The following is an 18,632-nucleotide window of genomic DNA, read 5'->3' as shown; positions in this document are numbered from 1 at the left end:
GGGACACAGGTCCAACAAACGAGTTACTCACCAGGGTCTGGAACTGTGCAGTTGGGACCAGGGTTACTGTTGAATAAAGCACATCACAGTCAGTCACTGTGGAGGTGGACTGACTGTTTGCTGGACGCAGCCGCAGGTGACGTCACTGCCGTGGAGGGGAGATCAATCTACAAATCACAGTGGCGCCCCCTCCCGGAATAAAACGACATTGCAGCTGGAGAACAGCGAGGACCTCATGTGGGTTACCTGGCAAAAGGGATTCTGGAAACATTTGCATCACATTATGATTTGAATGACAAAACCAGGGGGAACGTCATCCCCCAGGGGAGGCTGTGTTCGAGGAATTCCGGTACTTCGATTTCTGAGGACAACATTCAAGCACCTCCTGGACCTCAGGGACCAGCTGGTAATAGCCCTGGTTGTTGTATTTTGCCACATTTTCATCGTTAATTGAAGGGTTTATTTTATTATTAGCTTTACAGTACATTGCTAATGTTTAGGTTTATTGCATATTTATTTTTGTCTATTATTATAGATTTTTTTTATACTGATGTGAGCTGTTGTAATGAAATATCTACAGAATTTCGCCAAACATTATTTTGAATGTATGGTTTGAAAGTAACGTAACATAAAGTTGTCTCAATTTTTTTTCGCCGCACCATACTTTGACATTTTCGACATAGTATAAAAACTATATAAACTATGTATGTAATTTTTGGAATTTTTTCAGTGTAGTATATTTTGACATTTGTCGACAAATTATAGTATGTAGTTTTCGGATTTATTTCGGCGTACTAGATTTTGATGTTTGACATAGCATAGTATGTCGTTTTTGGAGGTTTTTCAGCATAGTATATATTTAGATGTTTTTTAAGCGTACTATATTGTGACGTTTTTCAACATAGTATATAGTATGTCGTTTTTGTGTGCAGGAGAGATGAGAGTTACATTGAGAGAAGGATGGAGCTGCCAGGCAAGAGGAAAAGAGGAAGGCCAGAGAGACGCTTTATGGATGTGGTGAGGGAGGACATGCAGGCGGTTGGTGTCAGGGAGGAAGATGTGCAGGACAGAAGGTGTTGGAGGCAGATGATCCGCTGTGCGACCCCAACCGGGAGCAGCCCGAAGAAAAAGAATAATGTGTGTTTTTTAACATAGTTGTTTTCGTTTCGGCACAGTAATTGTCATTTTTGTACATTTGACGTTTTTGGAAGTTTTTCAGCGTAGTGTATTTTTCCATTTTTGGACGTTTCTCGGCGTACTATAATTTGACATTTTTCGACATAGTAATTGCCCTTGTTGTACGTTTATCTGCGTAGTATATTTCGACGTTTTTAGACATTGTATATATTACGTTGTTTTCAGAAGTTTGTCGGCATACAATAATTTGACTTTCTTCATTCGACATAGTAATTCTCGTTTTTGGACGTTTTTACTTGTAGTATATTTAGACATTTTTCGACACTGTATAAGATGTCGTTTTTGGAGGTTTTTCGGAGCAGTATATTTTGACGTTTTTCAACATAGTAATTGTCTTTTTAGTAAATTGTTCCATGTAGGATATTTCCACGTTTTTCAACATAGTATATCTAGTTTGTCGTTTTCGGTGTACTATATTTTGCCGATTTTAGACATTATATTATAACTGTTTGTGGCGGACAAAGGGGCGTAGTCAAGCACCGGCTGCACGGTTCCCTTTTGTCCCTTTTTATGTCTAGTTAGAATAGTCAAATTATTTACACACACACACACACACACACACACACACTCACTCACACACACACAGCTTTGAGTGAGTCTGAAGTGAGATTACTGAAGTGGACATTTCAAAGTAAAACATTACAATCAATGCGTTCTTTTTACCATCTGCTTCTTCGGTTTTTGTTATTATCTAAAAAAAAAAAAAAAAAAAAGTCAATAAAAAGGGTAAGAACAGATTTTTAGTACATGAAAGCGTTGCAAAAAAATACATTTGTTGTGCTGTACAGCTTTAATTACAGTGGAATGAAGATAATTATTTAAGAAGAGTTAATAAAAAGTACAGGTTAAGAAAACATCGAATTGCCTTACTTTTAAAATTATAACAACTGTTTTATTTAATTAAATTATGTATTACCGTGCACACTAAGAAAACTGCTGTTAAGTTGATTTACCGCCTGCACATTTTATGTTAATTGATCCTTGACTGAACCAGGTGAGTGTCATTGAGATTAAAACCCCTGTAGTGAAAATCGACGACACATGCAGGAGTTATTGAACGACGTTAGGATTAATATAAAGAGGTACCGTGGTAAAGTCGGTTCCATATTCAGATGTCCAAACAGACATAGGTCGGGACCTGGCAGCGGAGGGCGGCCGCTCGCGTCCGCGGAGCGAGGCGCAGCTTGGCGAACCGAGAGTCGGTCGCTGGGCGTTAGGGAAACGACGTTAAATCACCCGACGTAAAATGTTCAAATAGCTTGTCTGTCATGTGACTTAGGACACCCACACCAACCGGGAGGGCGCTGTGCTTTGAAACGTAGTGGAATTAAGGAGGAAGAGCTGCTTCGAATGGAATTACCAATGAATTACTATTAACCCTCTTTTCACAGCGGACATTTCGAACGTCATGGAACAACACGACCACACAGCTGGACTAAATCACATTAATGACGATAAAACATTACAACGAGCTTTATTGTAAATTGTTGTTTTGTGCTATTCAAATGTATTTAGTGGTGATGCACGTATATTTGGCCTTAATACGCGACACTCACCTTTTTAAATCAACGGCTGTGGACGCGACGGGCCGTGAAAAGGTGACTTTACGAACTTGGCGCCGCCGTCTTCCGTAATGCCGCGTGCAGAGTGGGGCCGAGGGCACAGCAAAGATTTCCACCCCGGCACTTATTGCGGATGACAGGCGTGGCTCTCCAGTGTCATCGAGGATCTTTGTTGCGGGAGAAAGGAACGAACCAAACGGCAGAGAGGGGGGGGGGGGGGGTGATTTCCAAAATATTCCTGTTTGGAGAAACCTTTTGAGTGAATTGTCATCTTAGTATTTTTATTTTTTTTTGCGGGGGGTAATAAGATAAAATTAACATTCATACGCGGATAGATTGTAAGAAATCCTAATCCAAAATCTGAGCAGGCATCAGTGGATAAATGATCAGCCACAACATTTAAACACTGAAGTGAATAACATTGATCATCTGGTTCCAATGGCACCTGTCAAGGGGTGGGATATTTTATTATTACATATACTGTTATTTATTATTATTATTATATAAATATATATATACTGTTATTATATGAGGCAGCAAGTGAACAGTCAGTTGTTGAAGTTGATGTGTTGAAGCAGCGTAGGGATCTGAGCCACTTTGACAAGGAGCACATTGTGATGCCAGACGACTGGGTCAGAGCATCTCCAAAACCACAGGCCTTGTGGGCTGTTCCCGCTATGCAGTGCTTACTACCTACCAAGAGTGCTCCAAGGAGGGACGACCGGTGAACCGGCGACGGGGTCATGGGCAACCAAGGCTCATTGATGCACGTGGGGCGCGAAGTCTAGCCCGTCTGGTTTGATCCCACAGAAGAGCTACTGTAGCACAAAGTGGTGAAAAGGTGAATGTTGCTATGATAGAAAGGTGTCAGAACACACAGTGCATGGCAGCTTGCTGCGTATGGGAGCACTCAGAGTGTCCATGCTGACCCAAAGCACCTACAATGGACACGTGAGCGTCAGAACTAGACCATGGAGCAATGGAAGAAGGTGGCCTGGTCTGATAAGATCTGACACTGCATTGACTTTCCCCATGAATGGTGGTGGTGCGTTACAAAATCAAAGTCCCACACAAAGATATACTTTTCAGCGTAACTGTTTTTTTTTTATTATTCAAACAGTGATCTCTTAACATGAGAGTGCAGAAATACATGTTTCAATATACAGCGTGATATAGGATGCAAATGGAAAGAGTCGTAACGGAGGGTTCGGAATCCCGATTGGTTCATGCCAGTCGCCCGACTGTTTGCTTGACATAACGTCGACCCAGTTAAAAAAATTTAAAAAATTAAAAAAACAAAAGGAGAAAAATCGCATGATCGACGCATAAATGGAAGAGCGCTTGTAAACCACGACTCCGAGGCCACCGGCGCGCGGTTTGGAACCGGCAGTTCCAAACTGCGCGCCGGTCCGGGTTTTCTTCAGCCGCAGCAGGAATGGCCGGAAAACGGCTCCGCACTTCTACTTTTCTGCAACACTCCAAACTGCCCTCACCCCAAACTCAAGATGCTTCTAGTGCCCGGCGTTCTGATTGGAGCACACTGTAAAACTCACGTGCAGGAAACGGGGGCTGTGCTCGTGGCCACCCGCTCGCATTTATATATATATATATATATATATATATATATATATATATATATATATATATATATATATAAAAAACAGTTTCAACCAGGAACCTATCAAAAAAAAGAAAAAGACATTTCTGGCGTAGTGCGGAAGACTCACAGTTATGTCACCGGATACAAAAGATGGAGGTAAAAATACTGATTAAAAAGGTTTATAAATATGAAGAGCTGTCAAAGTGGCAGTGAGCAGCTTCGTAAGAAGAGATCAAAGATAAAAAAACAACAACAACAACAAAAAAAAAAAAAAAAGCGTTTCACCAGCAGCTCACTCGTTGATTCCATTTTTGGGTCGGTTACCGCGGTTACCGCCTCAGTTCAAACCAGCCTCGCGGGACGCGAAGGCACCCACCGCCCCCCTCCACACCGTTGCGGCGTACCGTGTTCCATGCATAACTCCGTGACGGAGGGGGAAACGGCGCCCCCTTCAGGTGTACTCGGACTTGCGGATGTAGTTGGAGGGCACGTAACCACGGCAACCGCCGGCCTCGCCCAGCCACCACTCGCCGTTGCCATTCATGTCCTGGAACTCCAGGATGCGGACGCGCTGGTTGGCGGAGATGCTCAGCTCGTTGGCGCAGCGGGCGCTGAAGGAGTAGAGCGCGTAGTAAATCTGGAAATAAATGTAAATAAATGATGAATATATTAGAAACGAACAAAAACAAATAAACGCAAAAGACGGACAATAAACAAATAAATACAAATAAGCCTTATACCACAGACGGCAACAACAAACCGGAAGGTCAATCAATAAATATATATTTTTTCATTAAATAATTGTGCGTGTTTTTTATTTTTTGTTCACACTTTGCAAACACGATATAAAAGACGATTTAAACTCTCGTTCATGGATAATTGTAAATGTCGAGCTCAGCTAACGACTCGCTGGGAAAACGTCGCTCTCTCATTTTCCCCCGACCTGTCGTGAAACGCCCCTTTCCCGCTGCACCAAAAACCCGGTAACACCCGCTAACATCTCGAATTGTCACCAGCGGGAAAGGTAAAACCAAATGACCCTGCAATAAAACCCGGGTTTTAATGGGCTCCACCTACGATGGGCTCTGACGTGAACAGGACACCCGGGTCGACCCGCTCATTTTGGGTTCCTTTACCGGCGCGATGCGACGCGCGTTGAAGTTCCGGACGTCGACGCATAAACAGACAGGAATGTGTATCATTCCATCGTTTCATATCCCATTTGGAATCCAAAATCAGGGGTTATGGATTTTTTTTCCGCATGGGGGACCGTGAAATATTGTGAGTGTGGGGACCCAGCACCATGACACGCCCCCTTTTCCCAAGTGTTCATGACGTCGAACGGTGCACACCAGAAAATAAATAAATAAATAAATAAACACATTTCTCCTGGCAATGGGAAAGGTGTCAATTACCTCTTTTTGGTGTGAAAACGGTGTAAGAGAAAGGGGAAAATATCCACTCACTGATTGGATGAACCGTGGGATCCACAGGAGAACCCTCCTTTAATGCAGATTTAAAGGATCTCACCTGGTGTCCGTCCAGATCGGCTTCCGCTTCGGGTTCGGGTTCGGGTTCGGGTTCGGCTTCGGGTTCCGGCTGGGGTTCCGGTTCGACGTCCTCGTCCCGGCCGTGAGGATACTCCCCGTGTCCGGCCCCCTCTGTGTTGCTCCGCCGCTGGTACTGGTACGACACGTTGGCACCGTCGGAACCGTGTCGTCCCCGGAGCGGCGAGTCCGACTCCGAGAGGTCCGAGGCGTCTCTGTCTCGGGGGTCGGCGGGTCCCCGCTCGTAGGAGTCTCTGTGTTTGCCCGAATGCCGGTAGGTGTCCGTGTCTCTGTGGTTGGGGGAGTACCGGTGGTAGCCGTGATCGCTAAAGTCCCGGCGGCCGGCGGGGTTTCTCGGCGAGGAATTTGCCGGGTTGCCCTGGCCGCCGGGGTTGGAGGCGTCCGGGTGCTGGTGGCTCCGGCGGGAGGAGGCGGAGTCCAGGGAGGGCTGCGGCGAAGGCTGCCCCTGCTGGCCGTGGCCGGTGGAGAAGCTGACGGTGGCCGCCTCCTGGTTGAAGGTTAAAGTGCTGTTGCTGTTCTGGCGCGAGAAGACGGGCGACGAGCCGCCGTAGCCCGACTCGTTGGACGACTGGCTCTCGATGGACACGTCCGACTGGCTGCGCCGCGGGTTGTACGGCTTCAGGAAGGAGCTGTACACAAAGCCTTTAGTGACTGAGACAGGAAACAGGGAAGAAATACACAATTAGGAAATTAATTGCAGAAATATTCATATCCAGGAAGATTTACATATACAAGGAATTTGTCATGGTGAGGATTGGTGCGTTTCACGACAGACAGTTGGCATAAATATAGTCTGATAAAATAACAATAAAACACTAAAAATGTAAAAAAAAAAGGGCCAGAAATACACAAAGAGCCCAAAAAATACTAAACAGAAAAAGTCAGATATATACAAATATACAAAATGTGATTCTATGCACAGGATAAGTTACATATGTATGATAAGTTGTTTGGGTACATAAGGTAAAAATTATGAGTTAGTGAAAACAATGTCTTTTAAAGTATGTTTTTAATTATAGTATTATATAATATAGTATCAAATTATATGTATTATATAATATTATGGTATATACTAATATTGCTTATGTACTGTATATATTTAAGCATATATATTACTGAATACAGTAATGTAAAAATGCAATTATTTCCATCAAACTTTAAAGGCTTTTCCTACATTTTGGGTAGCTATAGTAACCAACATGACAAGGCAATTCATTCACATCAGCTCCTCCAGTTTTTATTTTTTCCCCCTTCTCCATCAAGTTTGAGTGAGAGTTCGCTGAGATTCTGGACTGGCGACATTAACGGAGGAATTGCGCACGCGGCGCAGAGCGAGCCCAACTCCTGTTGGAGCTGTAAGCGACCCCGCCCCCAGAGCGCCACCCAGCGAGCGGCTACCTCCGTTGTCGATGAGCCAGCGGTTGTTGCTCCCCATGGGGTCCTGCTGCTTGATGACGCCCACGATGTCGCCCTCCAGCACCGACACGTCCAGGTCCTGCGCCGCGTTGAAGTTCCTCTCCGCCTGGAAGAGCTTCTCGGGGGCGTAGCGCGCCAGGAGCCCCGCCCGCTGCTCGTCCGTCTGCAGGGTGTAGTTCGGCTGCGGGAGAGACGCCACGGTGGGAGGTGGATAAACGTCAGGGATGGCGTTCATTCACGTTTTAGAGTTTGTCACTTTGAGCAGCTCTAAGCAGCGCCACATAGAACACCTGGTGGCTGCAAGCAGTAACTGCATGCTCACGTTCCCCCGCGTGTGCAGGTATCACAATGAAATTTAATACTTTTTAAGGCCTTTTTAAGACTATTCTTAAAAAGACGTGAGACTGCTTTTTGGATGAATCTCCTCTCATTCAATAAAGTATAAAGGTGAGCACTATATACTGTATATTTGATCCATTATTAGAAAGACCTTCAGGTCAGATAGCAAGGTAAGTGATTAGGAACTGAAATAAGTTACCAATAATAGTATGCTATATAGTTAATAATAATAATTTTATAATAAGTTACCAATTGAAGCTTACAGTGTAGAGAACAGTTTCAGACTAAATAAATAAATAAATTCAGAGCTCCATTATTCATGCTCACGTTTAAATTAAATTGTTATTTATTCACGGTCATGTTACATAAGATATCCAGTTATTTACAAAATACATTAATTTATTTGTTGTTATTTTATTAGGTCCAAAATATATCCATAATGGGTGGGTCCCAGTCCGAAACTTAGTCACAGGCCCATTTCAACTAGACGGTGGGCATATACATCTACTCTGAAATCTTTTGAATTTCCAATGCTGTGCTTTTATTTTGAAACTCGTTTCCAGACCTGGCATGTGGCTGTCGGAACCTCAAATCGATCGTCGCACGCACACACGCACACGGCACCATCGCAAGGTTGTCAAAAAACAAATAATTAAACCGTCATATACTCAGAAAAGCGCGGCACCATTCATTATTTTGCATAATCCCTGAAGGACCGTGGGAACTCACCGGTCCCTGCAGCTGTTTCTTGGACGTCTGCTTCTCCAGCGTCTTCTTCTCGAAGGGCTTGCGGGTGGAGGAGGCGGCCGGAGGGAGGTTCTCCGGACAGAAGCTGAAGCTCTGCAGGAGCTGCAGAACCCGGCCGTACTCCTCCTGGAACAGAGCCACCAGGTTCCCCTCGGTGCCGCCCATGCCCGAAAACTGGAGAGAGAGAGAGAGAGATAGAGAGGAAGAGTGGAGAGAGACTCCCAAGTCAATACCACACCGAGAAATCTCAGCCATTTTTATTTTGTTTTAAGTCTACTTTTCAAAAAATCTGAAACCCAGGATATACTCAGTCTTTACATGTTGTACAGAAAAGGATTGTGCTTTATATCTGACTTCCATGGGTTTTAGTGACTCTTTTGCACTTCCACAGACCAGCTGTTTTGGCTACATCTGTGCTAGAGACTAGAAACAGGAAGTTGCGATGCTTCCTACTAGCAACCTGCTCTGGATGGACTGTGGAAATTATGAATTGTTTAAATTATTATTTAATGAACTGACTTTTTATTCAAAGCATGAAAAAAAAATACAGTGAGACACGTCTGACTATAATGCACATTCTCAGTGTGCATTTTCCCATCGGACTGTATTTAATCCCAGTGAGAAGCTGCAGCAGAGTGGTACGTTTCTAAGTGACGTTGTGCTATATGAACAGTTAGAAATAATGGAAACATGGGTTGGACATGGACGTAGTGATAGCTGGGTTCAGTTGCACAGTCACAACTCCTCCAAGTTAACATTTCCAAATGTAGTTTTTTTTTGTTAATTCTTAGTTTTTAGGTTAATATTTATTGTTTATCATTGTTTCTTTCTTATCGCCATTTTTTTTTTTTCACCCCCCCCCCCCCCCAACTCTTATCCGTATTATTCCGTCGCTCACCTGCAGGAGGGGCTGCAGCTCCCCCAGCGTCCTCTTCATGAAGGCCTTCTGGGCCTGGGCGAAGGCGCGGACGCAGCCGGTGAACAGCTCCTCGGCCGCCAGGTGGAACTTGGGCAGCTCGTCCAGCAGCTGGGCGTTGAGCGCCTCGTAGTTGTTCCTGGCCGCCTGCAGCTCGTCGTGCACACGCCGGTCCTTCAGCCGCTCGGCGCGCTCCTTGCAGTTGTCGTAGTCGAGCAGCTTGTCGAAGCGCTTCTGGATCAGCTTGTGGGGCCCGGCGAACATGAGCAGCAGCTGGGTGAGTGGGTGGACCACCAGGGCCTCGGTGCGCTCCTTCTGCTCCCGGGGAGGCAGACACGGTGTTAGGAGTGGAACACGGTAGGGGTGGGCTCTAAACATTCTGTGCGATGATATTTTGTTTATTTGATCTAATATTTATGTTCTGTACTTTTTGGGGGCTATTTGCGTCTTGTCTCTTAGACAGGTGTTTTTTAATGTTATGGCTGATCGGTGTATATTCATCTGCTGTTCATGTGCCGATGTGACCCTGACCTGAATAAACAATTTTGAAGATGGACTGATTATGTTCTATTTGTTTTTAGTTTTTTTTTTTGTTTGTTTTTTTTTACAAATAATGTGTTCAAACCCACTTCCCAACTACAACGTGTGTTGAATCTACGTTTCCCGTCTCTTCATCATTTAGCCCTACATCCTTCCACATTAATTCCCCCTCTCGGAGTAGAGTCTCTTACAAACTGCGTGAACTGCGTGTCGCTGATGCTCCGGTGTGCTCGCTGGAAACGCTCGGGATCCTGGGAACTCCGCTCCGTGTAGACGTCACAGAAACTGATCGCCGCCAGAACCTTCACGGACGCAGATTCCTGCAGGAAACAGACAGACCCATCCCTTTAGTTCCATGCAGCGCAATGCCAAATACTGCAACTACTCCCTGTAACAATAGATGGGTATCCAATAAAATGATAGACCTCAAAACCTTTTTGGGGAAAAAAAAAAAAGTTTCACATATTCTAATATTTGTTTCATATCTGGCAAAAACTGAAAATATATTTTAGAAACTTGCATAAATGCATTGAGTCCTGATTTGTCATTTGTGTTTTTGCAGAGAATTAATATTTTAAATGAATTATGTCCAGTCATAAATAACAATACATAGTGAAAATAAATTCAAACAGACTAGTTTGTTGTCTAGTCTATATTAAAGCGCTAATACAATGTGAAAACGTGTCATATAACAATAAGTGACATGATGAGTGTCCATACCCTGATATGCTGCAGGTATAAAGAGATGTCTCTGATAAAGGACTTGATGAGTCTCTCCTGCAGCCGGAACTTCTTTTCCGCCTCATCGAACGCTTCATCTTTAATCTGTGGAAAATAATAATAATAATTATAATAATAAAGATCAGTACAAATATTTTGCATGAGAACACAACAGAAAAGAATAATAAAAACACTTGAATCAAACTAAACCTTGCAGAAATTAAATGAGATACTTAAGATAAATAGATAAGATTTAAGATTTATTAAATCAAGAACAATCTCAATAATAATAACTCATGATCTCAGAAATCAAAACTGCCCAAAAATAGCAGAAAATAATTAAAACATTTAAATACTAATTTTGAATTATTTTTAATAAAGGGATCTTGTTTTCTTTATTTTAATTGTCACAAATTGACAATTTTTTCTACCTCAATCGTATAGACACACAATTCCAGGCCAAATCATCTCAAATAAAAAGAAAGGAGTGAGTCCTTTGTTTCATTTTTACAGATGTCCCTGAGACGATTGCATTGGGCAGGTGGGTTTAAAACCAGGGATTGCTTCCGGCTCCTCTACTTCACCTGAGGCGAGATCCCCGTCAGGTGCTTGAGGTGGCTGCTGACGCGGTTGGACTTCTTGATGATGGAATGCATGCTCAGTTTGGAGATCTTGTCAATCAGCCGATCCTCATCGCCCTTCCTGTACTTCACCACTATGGACAGCAAGGGGCGCACTTCAGTCACAATATCAAACATTCCAAGTGCACGCCTGTTCCTCACGGGTCCTTACTATGATCTCTGACTTACACGCGTAGCACTTAATGACGACCCAATTCTACCACCAAACTTTTGGGAAACATGTACAATAATTTGAAGCGCTTTAAAGAGGCATAACTCAATTTAAGGTGGTAAGAGATCGGAGATTGTGGTAGATATCTGTAAATACGTAGAAAAATAAGGTTCACAAAATTTGTCGAGTCTGCCGGGAACTGTCAGACCACATGCCCAGAATTAAAACTCAATTTTTTTATTTTCAAAATTTTGGAAAACAACAAAATAAATAAATGTAAATAACCCGAATATCCAGAATTACAGATGAATCAAGTACTATCTTATCTCGACATAATAATATAATGTTGATGCCACGAAAAATAAAAGAGGACAACATTTTTTGCCTGAGTTCAGTTATGGTAAGTTCACTATCTCGGTAAGTGAATATTTACCAACTAACGAGTATTTTTTAAATGATCATTTCTACCGTAAAAAATGTCAGTAAAGCTCTTTTGACACACACATTTATATTCATCTGAATTCATAACTATCCAAGCAGCCTTTTACCCAGGTCCTTCCTGCGCTTGTACTCATTGATGTTGACGTTGATCTCCTTGACGGCCTGCAGCGCCAGGCTGAGCTGGGGCCGGTCGTGGTGGCCCTCGGGCGTGGCCCCCAGCAGCTCCATCAGCAGCAGCGGGTAGCGCATCACCCGCTGCACTGGCTTGATCAGGAAGGAGCCCAGGTTGATGTAGTTGGTCTTCCCCCTGGGAGGGCAGAGGGAAGAGGGCGGTGAGTGCCAGGAGGAATAGGTTGATTTTTTTTTGTTTTTTTTTAAAGAAGAGGGTGTGGGAGGGATGGAAGGAAGGATGTGGAGAATATCTCGAGTGTACAATACTTCACATCGCTGAAGGGAAGATGGACGACCCACTGGCTAACGTCACACCCCACGCCACCCCGGAATCAGTCACAGTGTCCAGTCCAATGGGGCAAACGTTTCAAAAGATCACTTCATTTTTTTCCGAAAATGGTAAACTATGCCGAAAGAAATGCTCGCAAACCATACACACAAACCATACTAATTTTTTACAAAAGAGTCAATAAATGATTGTTGTTATTCTGTAAATCAGACATTTTGGCTACTGTACATCAATGCTAATGTAAGAGACAGGAAACAGGGAGTTGCGCCACTTTGTTACCCTCCGAGAGTGAAAGGTTTACCGATGCTTAGGATGTACTGCGACAATTGAAATACAAAAGTTTTAAATAAAATGTGACGTTACCACGATTCAAAACATGTTGCCCCACTGGACCGCATGGAGGCCCAGTGAGAAGCTGCAGCAGAGCAGCAAATTCCTGGACAGCAAAGCGCTCGACGAGGTCTTTCCTTCCCCTCTAGTCTAGATACACGAACCCCGTGTGGAAACATATGTGAGGAATTAAGATTCATTTAGACTTGGTCACTTGACAGCTGCAGTCTCTTTTTGGCGGGGAAAAAAAAGGTGTGGTGTCCAAGTCCGGGAGTCTGATGTTTCAGGACGATATTTTGAGTACTGCAGGAATAACATTATTTGTATGCGTGTTTCGGAAGGTGGATATGCGGATGATGAACAATAAAGCAAAATCTCAATTATGTTTCGATATATTTGCTTCAGTTTTAAGACTGCGTTGTGTGAAACCTTACGATGTTGTTTTGGCCAGACATTCTGAATCCCAATGGGGATTTTCCCGGCAAAACAAAAGTTCAATTAAAAATAAAGAAATAAATAAAAACTAAATATACACACACACACACACACACATATATATATATATATATATATATATATATATATATATATATATATATATATATATATATATATATAAATAAAAATTATATTTTATTTTTTGTGCCAAGAGACAACAGTCAAAGTGGGACCAGGTATAAATCCTCCTTTACAAACTCCATAACAAACATATGTTCAGTCAGGATGTGCAGGATCACATGACCTGGTAATATGTGAGCACATATTATGACAAAGGGGATGATACAACACGACGACATTCATTTGATTGGCTTAGTTCTGAGGCCATCTTGAGGAAGTTAATGCACAATGATTATTAACCGAGTTATTCATTGGAATTGCTGGCTCAATCACATTTGTATAGAGACTTTCGGTTTCATTTCTATTGCTGCTTTCTTCCACTAGATGGCCTCGGATGGCAAGGCTCGCATGACGCCAGCGGCCGTTCATTTGTCTCCGTTGATTCAGTTAAAAATGACCAAAGGTCTTCGCTGGGGAAACAGAACATGTATGAAATAACATTCCTTCCCTCTTCCCCCCCCAAAAAAAACAAAACGGTAAAAGCTCAATCACATGCACGGGCAAACACAAGACACTCGGAAACCACTGGAAAAGCCAAGAAAAAAAGATGCTTCGGTCCGAAAACCTCCGGCCAAGGAAACGAGAGCATGTTTCTGCCAGCTTTGGGTTCAAGCACTGGGGGGCGGGCACACACACACACACACACACACACACACACACACACACACACACACACACACACACACACACACACACACACACACACACACACACACACACACACACACACACACACACACACACACACACACACACACACGGCGGGGTCGGGGGTTATTGAGCCCAAAGCATGCGGTCAGTCAGTTACCATGCTGGACACCATCACAACATGTCGGCAGGGACACTTACCAGTCTCGATACACTGCCCTGAGGTGGGAGGAATGGAGAGAGGGGGAGAGAAAGAATAACACACACAGGAGTTATCAGCCTATGACCTGATGGATCATTGTCCATGAAGTTTGAGGTTGCTGTTTTTCTTTCTATTTTTTTTTAATTATCTGGAATGGTGTTTGGTTAAAAGGTCTGCTTTCAAACTAAGTTTCTTAAAACTTGCAAATCAAAACAAAACGCATGAGCTTTTATTACTATTATTATTTAGCCTTATTTTAGTTAATTTAGCTTTGATTCAAGTTTACAGTTTGATCTAGCGAAGGCGACTTTTCTTCCCCCCGGAACCGTGAAAATCCAACTCGATCTAGAACTCTATCAGATCTTTTTTGTCTGAATCGGTCTTAGTTTCATGGTTTTCAGGGCGTTCAACACATCAGAACATGGTTTTTTTTAGGATCTATATTTGAACTGACACTCGTGTGGACTGATCCAAATATTTGACGTTTAGGAAGCATACGCCTCACGACCCAAACAAAGTGAAGTATTGTGTCCCTCGTAAAAACAAACCCTTTGAGCAGAACCTGCTGTGTTTCAGGAGCACGGCCGCCAGGTTTTGTTTGGGGAGAAGCCTTTTAAAGGTGCTGGTAAGTGTTTGTTGAGGAGATGAGCTGGAAATGTCAGTATGTAGGAGCGCACTGCGTCCACAAAGACTTTTAAAATAGATCTAAAAATAAAACCAACTAAAAAAAACAAACAAACTTAAACTTTGCTGCTTTGACTGAAACTTCCTTGCTTGTATTATGTATTTGTGTTTTTACTTGATTGTACAGGGCTTTGAGAAAACACTTTATAAATTAAATGTATTATTGTCATCATGATTATTATTATTATTATTATTATTATAATAATAATAATAATAATAATAATAATAAAAAGTGTCTGCTAAATGAAATAACGTTAATATAATCTAACGCCGACTTTTAAAATATTGTAGTGTTGAATTTAGCTCTCAACAAACAAAATCTTAAGTATACATTTAAAATAATGACCGTGGCTCAGACTAATACCAGCTGACAAAGTGCTGACACATCCTCCATATTGAAAACAAAGTGTGTGTTGTCCCTCTTGTCTCGGAGGTTTCCTGATTTCTAAAGGACGCCGTGTTTATGTCCAAAAACAACCACGGAAGCTGGCGTTTCTGCAGAAACACTAGTCAGGGACGGAGAAACCGGACCTCCACCAGACCTGTGGAACCGGGTCGGGGGCATCCCTCCGCCGCTCCACATCACTGAAGCCAACAGAGGTGTGTGTGTGTGTGTGTGTGTGTGTGCGTTTGTGTGTGTGTGTCCCCCTCTTTCACAGGGAGATAGTTTATGCAAAATCGCCGGTTGCGGTTGCAGATTGTCAAGGAACTGGCTGAGTTCATTTCAGATACATTTAAAACAAATACTTTCCTGCCGTTTATTTGCCTTGTTTTGTGTTTTGCGTATGTGATGTATGTTTGTATGTCAACTTGTACTGCAAGCAAATACATCTTTTAGTGTTTGTTTTGTTCGGCGGTTTCCTCACGGGCCCCAGAGACGTTTCCTCCACTATGTTGCAGTTTCTTTATTTTTGTCAACATACACCTGTATTTTTTCTAAATTAACTAAACTAAAGCTTTGCACTTACACGTACATTTAATTTAATACAACTACAATTACATTACAAGCTGTACATGAATTTACATTTTAATCTGACTAGATATGAATATTAAACCTCCTCTGTATAACAATATATGGGCGTTGTTTTTCCTTTTATGTCTGTTGTGATCTTGTGCTAAATATATATATGGAATACTACTATAATAAATTATAATTATTGTGGAACCTGCTCCTGCATCATTCATACTCCAAAGTCCAAAGTGTTACAATTTTTTTTTTTCATAATATCTTTCCACTCAAGGAACTCCTCAAACAATAAACTCCCTCCAGGTTTACTTTGGTTAATATTTAACTTTAAACCCTGTGTGCGTTTGGTATTCATATGGTTTCTATTCATGCTGTTAAACACAAATCCAGGCTGCGTCAAGTGAACACCGGTGGTATTTTTTGTTGTTGGCACTCTCATGCGGTGAAAATGAGGGTTTTGTTTGAGGGGAAAAAACAAAACAAACAAAGGGAAAAAACAAAAACAAAAAAAAAAACACACTCCAGTCAATTCAGGGTTAAAGTATAAATACTACTGATAAATAAAGCAAGGTGCTTCCATTTACCTGAGCTTCTCCAGACACTCCAGCACATGGCGCTGGATGCTGTCGTCCTTCTCGTAGGTTCCCAGGAGCGCGATGGCGTCGTCGTGGTTCTGGCAGTAGATCTTATAGACCTCCTCCAGCTCCGACTTGAACTCCACAAAGGTCTCTCCTGCAGGACGACGGAAAGGAACTCAGTGCTCTTGTTCAAGGAATTACATTTAAAAATAAAATGATACATTTAATTATTACACTCCGGTGCCCTGTCCAAACAAATGGTGAAGATCATTATATTTATTTTATTTGCAAGTTGAGACCGTGTGTGGGAGTGTCTTCTTGTTTTGTTTTTTTTACAGATTTTTTTTTTAACAACTGAAAAAAAATCAATATATACTTTTATTAAAAACGTAATAAATCAACAACACAAAGAAAAATGAATCCATAAGTAAGTGTAAGTGCAAACCAAAAGAATATTCTTTGTTATGTAGAGACTTATAGCGCCTTGTAGTGCTTATATGTTTTAACATAATGCTTTAACACCCTAGCACCTTTTCACCTACTGTAATTTTCGAAAATACATTTAAAAGACTATGTTACAATGTTTGTGAGGCTCATCTGCCAGTACAGAGCCATTTGATTGGACTTGTGTAGAGAAACCACTTAATCTGGATATTGTGCTGAGAGTCCCGCCAACGAGAGGAAAAGAAGCATCTTTACCGATGGAGTCCGTGTCCTGCAGGGACTGGAACAACCGCTGCGACAGGTCGATCACGGAGCTGATGTTCCCAAACAGACCATCATAATCCACGTTTTGCACCTTCAGGGACACAGAGAAAGGGTTAAGTCCTTAAATGAAGGATAGCTATTTAATTCAGTTTAATTTGTAATCTATTCTTGTGCTTCGACTACAATTTGACCTGTGAATACCTGGTTTATATGAATCAACTTTCCTTTTCTCTTCAGCGACCCTGTGTATTCCTTCAGTGGAACTAGTGCCGGAAGGTTATCATTTCCTTCCAAATCTGAGGCAGAATCTCCGTAGAATGAGATTTATATTCGGATAAGCAGAATATTTTTATTATTGTATTATTTTAGAGTTATCCATCAATAAAAAAGCATGTTCAAAGTTGGAAAAAAAAAGGCTAAATCGGACATATTTTAAATGATTTGCGTAGCGTGATTTGCAAAACTAAATTAAAATTTTAAAATGGGAAGTGAGTTGGGAACTACAGCATGCCCTGACTGACAATGCCTTCCGGGGGTTTTAAGCGCAGTGAGCATTCCAAGACTTTAAAGAAGAGTCTCACTCGGTCTTGGGACAGACCTTGTCATGAATGAAAATGAATAAAATGTGAATAAAATGTGAAGAAATGGGAATGTCGGTGCCTCTCCACCTGTTTGCGCTGCAGCGGCAGGATGATCTCCTTCACACACATCTGCAGATCTTTGATGTAGTCCTTCTCCGTCTGCAGCAGCTCCTCGATGACCTTGGCCCTCTTCTCCCGCATCCTCAGCTCGGGGTCCTCGGCCCCGGCGCCGGGGGAGCCGGTGCCGCCCGGGGCCAGGTCGCACGCCGGGCCCGAGTCCAGGGATTTGGGCTGGGACGACAGGAGGGTCATCTCTGGAAACACAGAGGGAGACGTGCGGGAGCTGTAAGGATCGTCTCGCCGGGGCTTTTTTAACGAACGTAGCCCGCTTGGGCCTTTTTCTACAGGAAGGGCTGAGGATCTGAAATTGGCAGATAGCTCCTGGTCCCCAAAAAAAACATCCTTCAAAGAGAGGCTGAGTTCGGGCCGTGTTTGTAGAACCGAACTACGCCAATTGGTCGAATGCAAGCCGCGTCATACATCAAACGTCAAACAAGAAAACAAATGGGCATTTTTAAATTTCAGCAAATATAACCAAGAACCAGTAAATACATTTAAATAAATTATTTCTAGTACAGTAGTATTGATACTCCATGTTAGCTCTGTGGATAGATGTGTACATATGTTATTTATTATATATTACATTCTTAATCTCTTACTTCTTAGGCCTTTACTGACTTGCACTGGGTTTATTTTGGATTAACAGTTTTATTAAGTTTTATCTCATGTGTGTTATCTTGGTGCACATTTTGACCACAATAACAACACACAGCAGAGACCGTAAACGTGTATAAGTATACGTTTACGTGCATATGTATATAAAAGGGTTTTTAGGGTTTTTTTTGCGAAAAAAACATTTTAATTTCACTCTGACTTGGAGAAAGCGGGTGAGCCAACTTTGCCATCCGGCTCTCCTTGTCCTCCGTCCAAACACCCTACACACACACACACACACACA

The 18,632-nt window shown here is 42.4% G+C and overlaps 1 protein-coding gene across 1 annotated transcript in view; it reads right to left on the bottom strand.

The window, feature by feature from the left end:
• Positions 1-4,520: 4,520 nt before the first annotated feature.
• dnmbp (dynamin binding protein) overlaps positions 4,521-18,632 on the bottom strand; it is a 62,705-nt gene continuing 48,593 nt past the window's right edge. Inside the window, exons 5-17 of the mRNA XM_080021018.1 lie at positions 17,702-17,928; positions 17,025-17,124; positions 16,332-16,479; positions 14,096-14,113; positions 11,946-12,145; positions 11,190-11,320; positions 10,606-10,710; positions 10,077-10,205; positions 9,328-9,660; positions 8,412-8,603; positions 7,326-7,524; positions 5,890-6,578; positions 4,521-4,996 (exon numbers count right to left, since the gene is read on the bottom strand). Of these exons, the coding sequence (XP_079877144.1) occupies positions 4,811-4,996; positions 5,890-6,578; positions 7,326-7,524; positions 8,412-8,603; positions 9,328-9,660; positions 10,077-10,205; positions 10,606-10,710; positions 11,190-11,320; positions 11,946-12,145; positions 14,096-14,113; positions 16,332-16,479; positions 17,025-17,124; positions 17,702-17,928 (2,657 nt within the window). The 3' untranslated portion in view covers positions 4,521-4,810. The remainder of the gene's footprint in view (positions 4,997-5,889; positions 6,579-7,325; positions 7,525-8,411; positions 8,604-9,327; positions 9,661-10,076; positions 10,206-10,605; positions 10,711-11,189; positions 11,321-11,945; positions 12,146-14,095; positions 14,114-16,331; positions 16,480-17,024; positions 17,125-17,701; positions 17,929-18,632) is intronic.

This window comes from Zeus faber (assembly GCF_960531495.2).
Source record: "Zeus faber genome assembly, chromosome: 20".
In the NCBI taxonomy this organism is placed as follows: domain Eukaryota; kingdom Metazoa; phylum Chordata; class Actinopteri; order Zeiformes; family Zeidae; genus Zeus; species Zeus faber.
Note: the sequence above shows the minus strand (reverse complement) of the source record. Positions and strands in the feature narration are given on the sequence as shown.